The sequence below is a fragment of the Coenobita brevimanus genome, chromosome 74 (genome assembly GCF_032717465.1).
Source record: "Coenobita brevimanus isolate Jiangsu-jjx chromosome 74, ASM3271746v2, whole genome shotgun sequence".
Taxonomy (NCBI): Eukaryota; Metazoa; Arthropoda; class Malacostraca; order Decapoda; family Coenobitidae; genus Coenobita; species Coenobita brevimanus.
Window position 1 is genome coordinate 7692758 of NC_137027.1, and position 7405 is coordinate 7700162.

Consider the following 7405-nt stretch of genomic DNA (forward strand, 5'->3'; position numbering starts at 1 on the left):
TCCATTTACTCATCATTCAAGCCCCCGGAATCCTGGATCTATCGGATACGCCAAAAACAGTCACCACGTTCTGTAGCTTCACATATCGTATCCGACAGAGTCAATCCAGACGCTGCCACGTTAAAAAGGGGTGCCAAAAATCCCTGATCATGCACATCTCCTCACAAAATTCATCCAGCCAGCTCGATCTCCTGTCAGATCCCTAGCCTCACCGATTTCGAAACCTCTCTTCCTCACACATTCATCCACCATATCTCTCCACCTTCTCCTTGGCTTACCTCGCCTCCTCCCTCCTTCGAATTCTCTCAGATATACCTTCTTCACCACTCTATTGTTTTCCATTCTCTACACATGACCATACCATCTCAGGACACTCTCTTCAATTCTTGTGTCCACCGACTTCTCACTCCGCATCTTTCACGAATCACATTATTTCGTATCCTATCCACCCTCTGTACTCCACATACATTCCTCAGCGGTCCCATCTCCACTGCTCTTACTCTTGACTTTTCATTTTCATGCCACACCATAGTCTCACATCCATATGTTAAAGTTGGCACTAACACTCCTTCATGTAAGCCTCGTGCAGCTGCAACACTCAAGCCTCTGTTTCATATCAAGGCCTTCATTGCACCAGCTACATTTCTTCCTTGTGTCACTCTACTTTCAACTTCTTTTGCACATTTTCCTCTCTCTTATGTCACTGTACCCAGGTATTTGAACTCTCTCACGAATTCCAGTCTTTCTCCATTCACTGTTACATTGCACTGGGAGTCACCTTCTCTCTCAGTAACCATCACTTTACTCTTTTCGACATTTACTCTCAAGGAACGACGCTTACAGACATCAGCAAAACTGCACGAGCCTACCAAGTTCATGTCCGGTACTTGCAAGCAGTACTGCATCACCAGCATATAACAAATTTGAGATATTCCATCCATCACCATTCATTACCAATGTCATCCCTCTCTCCATTACTTGTGTTTTCACTTCTCTCATCACCCCATCCATATATACATTGAACAACCATGGGGACATCACACAACCTTGTCGCACACCCACACTGATTGTGAACTATTCACTTAGATGCCCATTAACCCTGACACATGCTTCACTACCATCATAAAAACCATTGACGGCACCTAACAGATTACCCTCTACACTGTACATGCGCAAAACTTTCCACAATCCTTCTCTGTCCACTTTGTCATATGCTTTTTCCAGATCCATGAATGCCATAAACAGCTTATGGTCGTTCTCACAAGCCTTCTCTACTATCTGTCTCACTGCAAATATTTGGTCCACACATCCTCTGCCACTCCTAAAGCCACCCTGTTCATCACTCACTAGGACTTCTGATATCTCTCTTACTTTCTCTATAATGATTCTTCCATATACCTTCCCTACCACACTCAGTAAGCTTATGCCACGATAATTCTTGCATTCATTTCGTTCGCCTTTATTTTTGTACAGGGGTACAATCACAGCCTTTTTCCACTCTGCAGGCACAGTTTCATTCATCCATGAGGTGCGTCGAAGGGATGCCTGGGTGGGTAGGGTGACGTGAGTAGGTATGCAGGGTGATTAGGTGGGTGGGTAGTGTGGTTGGGATGGGTGGGTAGGTTGGTGGATGGGATGGGTCGTTTGGTGGAGTGGGGTGGGTGGGTTGGGCGTTCTAGTTGGGTGTATGGGCGACTATGTTGCTTATCGGAAGACGAGGCAGGAGACGAGTTTGTTTCAAGTTGTTAAATAATATCGGTAGCCATATACTCTTCTTAACATGATCAGAGTGTGCTATACTAATATATATATATATATATATATATATATATATATATATATATATATATATATATATATATATATAGAGAGAGAGAGAGAGAGAGAGAGAGAGAGAGAGAGAGAGAGAGAGAGAGAGAGAGAGATTTGTGTGTGTGTGTGTGTCAATTATATATTATGCTATCAAATGTCATATTCTTTAAATTAAAGCATTAAACACACACACACACACACACACACACACACACACACACACACACTAGAATAAAAAAGCCAGTTTGTCACTTGTGTATTACTGACTGGTGGAAAATATTGGTTGACTTGACATGCTCAGCAGAGGCCGTTATACAGCTTAGTGGAATGACTATGTTTTTCAAAGTTTAGTGTTGTGTCTATAGCGCTGAAAACAGTGAGTTCTTCAATATGAATCTATACTCATAAGAATATATATCATGGGCGTCCGGAGGTGGGGGGGGAGGCAAGGGGAGGCAGTTGCCCCCCCTTGGAATTCCAAAGTGCATCAGTTCACGTTCAAGGATGATTGATTTCGATTCATGCATTCTGTCATTTTATGCAGTTGATGTAAGTCATGTAACTTATGTAAGTATATGCCTATGCCAATTTGGAGTGTATTTTGATACATTATAACCGCACATATATGTATAAAATCTTTTATTTTGCCCACCCTAACAAAAAATCCTGCGGACGCCCCTGTGTCAGTAGGCTATATCTATGTCTATGTATGCAGTACCTGTTTGAAGTGCCTTAATGTCTACATCGTGTAAGGAATTAAAACAAACATGGAAAAAAATAGATATTCGTTTTATTTCTCGAGTTAATAATACATGAAAAATGTTATGAGTCAGGAATATGACATGTCCGTCTCAAACTTATGATCTTATAATAATCGCAAATTATGATGGTGCACATAAGTACATATTGAATTCATGCATATGGTTTTCCTCCCCATAAAATATTCCATAAGATAAAGTTACATCTTAGAAGCACTTGCGGTGGACAATGCCAGGGCCGGACTCGTCGTACTCCTCCTTGGTGATCCACATGGACTGGAAGGTGGACAGAGAGGCCAGGATGGAGCCACCAATCCAGACGGAGTACTTGCGCTCAGGAGGAGCAATGATCTTGATCTTGATGGTAGCGGGAGCCAGAGCAGTGATTTCCTTCTGCATGCGGTCAGCAATACCAGGGTACATGGTGGTGCCACCAGAGAGAACGTTGTTGGCGAACAGGTCCTTCCTGATATCAATGTCACACCTCATGATGGAATTGTAGACGGTCTCGTGGATGCCAACAGATTCCATACCCAGGAAGGAAGGCTGGAAGAGAGACTCAGGGCAGCGGAAACGTTCATTGCCGATGGTGATGACCTGACCATCAGGCAACTCGTAGGACTTCTCGAGAGAAGAGGAGGCGGCAGCAATGTTCATTTCATTCTCGAAATCAAGGGCAACATAACAGAGCTTCTCCTTGATGTCACGAACGATTTCTCGCTCAGCCGTGGTAGTGAAGGAATAACCACGCTCAGTCATGATCTTGGTAAGGTAGGCAGTCAAGTCACGGCCAGCCAAGTCAAGACGAAGGATGGCGTGGGGAAGGCAGTAACCCTCGTAGATGGGGACAACGTGGGTCACGCCATCACCAGTATCGAGCACGATACCAGTGGTACGACCAGAGGCGTACAGGGACAGCACGGCCTGGATGGCTACGTACATGGCGGGGGTGTTGAAGACTTCAAACATGATCTGTGTCATCTTCTCACGGTTAGCCTTAGGGTTGAGGGGAGCCTCAGTGAGGAGGACGGGAGACTCCTCAGGGGCGACACGAAGCTCGTTATAGAAGGAGTGGTGCCAGATCTTCTCCATGTCGTCCCAGTTGGTGATGATACCGTGCTCGATGGGGTACTTGAGAGTCAGGATACCTCTCTTGCTCTGGGCCTCATCACCGACGTAGGCGTCCTTCTGACCCATACCGACCATCACACCCTGGTGACGAGGACGGCCTACGATGGAGGGGAATACGGCACGGGGTGCGTCGTCTCCGGCGAAGCCGGCCTTGACCATGCCGGAGCCATTGTCCACAACCAGGGGGCTCACTTCTTCGTCACACATGGTGGTGATCTGTCAGATCTGGAAAAATATGTTTAATTGAATAGTATTATTAATTACGACTGTATAAATCGTCATTTCCTTATACTGCATGATTAAAATAGACATCATGACTACCGCAACAGACATAGTGTGTTTTCCATCTTAAGATAACCCAATAATAATAACATAAATAAAATCAAGGGTGCTGATCATCTTCACGAGTCCCATTTCGGAAGTTTTTTATTAGTTTTACTTAAAAGTGTGTGAAGCATAAAAATTGTTGAACTTCGGTATTCTCTACATAAACAAAATTGAAAGAGGCGATAACTTAATGAATTGGTCGTTACTCTTGATGACACTGTTTTTCCTAAATGAATCTCTTAGTCTAAATTTTTATATCGCTCTATTTACTAATTTTGATGTGTCTTTTGTTCATATAAAGGCTTGGTTTGCATGTATATATATATATATATATATATATATATATATATATATATATATATATATATACTGTATGTGTGTGTGTGTGTGTGTGTGTGTGTGTGTGTGTGTGTGTGTGTGAGCTGTTAGGGAGGAACAGAGGTACTAATTGGGTTTCCACAGAAATCCGAATAAACAAACAGCTACGGAAAAAATTTGCTATAGTGGGTGTAAATCGCCATTCATAATACAAATAGAACCCTCCCTCCCTACTGTCTCTGTCACTGTGTGTGTGTGTGTGTGTGTGTGTGTGTGTGTGTGTGTGTGTGTGTGTGTGTGTGTGTGTGTGTTTACTCCCGTCTGTCAAAAGGGGAACGGGCTAAAAGCCTGAAGCTTAACGTATAGAAAAATGGCTGCTACGGGTGTGCAGCTCTGAAACAGACTCTGTTCCGGAGTGTGTTGATGTGCATTCACAGATCTTTCTATTTAGGGTAACAGATCAGTTTCTACCAGATTTTACTTTTAATCGAATTTTTACCTACTAGAGAATATAATACACCTACATTTTATTTTGTGCTTTTGAATACACATCTGAGCGCGCGTACAGCTATTTCCGAAAGTATTGGAATAAGTAAAGGACTATTGCCCCCAGCGCTCTCATAAAGACTGTGTGTTCTGTGTTCCGTTTGCATCGACCAATATTAGGTCAACTGGAGGACCGAACCTTTAGGGGGGCAGATTGGTACCCAAAATTTATCCATTCCCATGCTGTCGAGATGCTTCTCTCCTGTTAAACACAGACGTTACCGTTTGAATTTTTACTGTCTTTTCACTTGAGTTAGCACGTTCTATGTTCTGATGAAACAGAACTGATACAGAACAATCAGTTCCCAAATCCGAGGGAAGTCTGAAAAATTTTGTCGTAGTTTATATAAGACATCTTCAAATCATAATATGCAGCAAGGCCATTTACGTATGTTTAACACAGTAATATCTTGAAAAGTGTCTTGACACAACCTCCTTCTTTTAATTTTGCAGTTAACTAATCAGAATATAATGGAGTTTAAATTCATCGATAAGGCTTCATCAGTGTTGTCATCGGATTTCTATATTTGCGGTCATATCTGTTTCATTGTTTCTGGCTGTTATGTTTATGGATGATTTGAAAAATTTATGGAATTACGAGCGTGACTTGTATGACTAATTCTAAACTTAAGTCATGTCGTTGAAGCAAGTTTTGTTGGTTTTAGGTACTCTAAATTAACAACCTCTGCATGACGACAAGTTTTCCTTTCTTTTTCTCTTTCTTCTTTTAGAATTTTTCTTTTTTTCTTTAATTCTGGGAAAATTATCACAGTGAACAGATTAGAGATACTCTCGGTAGACTCCTTTGCAATGAATTGTCTCCAAAATGGTATATCTAATCGGTAGGTGGTTTCAAGAACACAACTAAACTGGCGTCTTTGATCTCAGTGGGTTAGCAGTGACAGCCACATATCTGGACCACATTGCAGGCTGAGCAGCGTGGGAGAGCCTGTGGATGGTCAGCTCCGTTTATTGTTACCGAAATCTAGTCGTGGAGAGTCAGATTCACTTACAGCATATATCAGACTCTGATCGTTGATAGCTTCATTTGCTGCAAAAAAAGAATCTCAAAATTTGATTGTGGGTAGGCTAGTCCACTTCACTTACTGCTTAAATAAGGTTAGAATGTTGTCCTGGATAGTCAGTTTGATTTACTGCAATAATTATTGGAAAATATGGGAATTTGCTTTTGGACAGTCAGCTTTGCTTATAATTATTTAATAATGTGCGTATTTTGATTTGGTCACTATAGAATGCCTCACGATTATTTATTGCAAGTCACTTTTAATTATACGCAAGACTTGTTCATGTGAGTAGCAACGCAACTGGACTTTTATCATTGTATTCTTGTTACAGAGCTTCAGATGTCTGAATATGAACGATCATATGCTGAAGACTAATGAGCTAGCCACAGAATAACTCTCAGTGTTATTGAAAAGTCTACTTAATATCTCTGCGTTCCTCCCTTCCTTCACTTTACAGAGGCTTTGGTATAGTAACTGGAAATTAGAATTTTTCAAATTAATTTCATCATTAATTATCTTCCTCAGAATGCTTCAGTATCTTCTAAATGCTGTAAATTGGAAATTTTCTAGGCTAAGTCTCTTAATGTTTCCGCCTACCGTGAAATATTAACCGATCACAATAAACTATCATTCGCGGAGCGGACTACAGTCTAAGTTAGCTTCCACCCCAAAACAAGAGAGTCTCACGCACACAAGTCTTGCTGTATCCTGAACCTGAAGTACACTAAGAGAAGGCAGCTCCTTCTCTCGCTTATATACCACCCACTCACTAAATAAGGCTAATAATGTTGCAAATTTTCCCTCATTCTTTGGCGGTTGTGGGTGGAGTGACCTTGTAACCTTTTTTAGGGTGCGAGCCACAGTTGCCATCATGATTACCTTTTGGGGCCACGGCAATGCTAAGGCAAAAGATTCAAATCAATTATTCAGGTCAATTGTCAGTCGAATTTTGTCTCATGCGTGCCATCTGATTCCCAGTCAATAATGAATAATTCATGTAGGTTGAAACGAAAAGTTGCGTTCATGGTGGATGTCGGAACACAAGAACTGAGGCACTCACGCCACTTCCGCGAGCATGTTGTTGTTGCCTTGTTGTGAGCCAGGCATCTCATACTTTATGTCTTTAATGTGATGTTCATATTTACTGTATGTCTTTTTTCTTTTTTTAGTAAATATCCTTTGAAATCGGGACAAAGAACTAAAAAATAACCTTTCGTCTTCCTGTCATGTTCTCTTTTACTTCCTCGAATTCCATCGCATATGTTTTAGTTTATTCTTGCAATCTTCAGGCAACTGCATTAAACTTAAGGGAGATTTTTCGAAAAAGATGGATTAGATACAACCTGCGTTAATCCCTTCTCTATTATGGCACTATCTTAGCCGAGCTGAATGCTTGATAGTAGGAAGGATTAAGTATACAAAGACGTCACAGTAAGACCACATAACTACGCGCCCAATAGGCCATCTATTTGTATCGCGACCACCGTC

At 41.6% G+C, this 7405-nt stretch overlaps 1 protein-coding gene across 1 annotated transcript; it reads right to left on the reverse strand.

The window, feature by feature from the left end:
- Nucleotides 1–2586: 2586 nt before the first annotated feature.
- LOC145407719 (actin-3, muscle-specific-like) lies at nt 2587–6641 on the reverse strand. The gene is made up of 2 exons (XM_080278591.1): nt 6609–6641; nt 2587–3926 (listed from the first exon to the last, which is right to left on the reverse strand). Exon 2 carries the CDS (start codon nt 3906–3908, stop codon nt 2778–2780), a length of 1131 nt encoding a protein of 376 aa, XP_080134717.1. The 5' UTR covers nt 3909–3926; nt 6609–6641; the 3' UTR covers nt 2587–2777.
- Nucleotides 6642–7405: the final 764 nt, after the last annotated feature.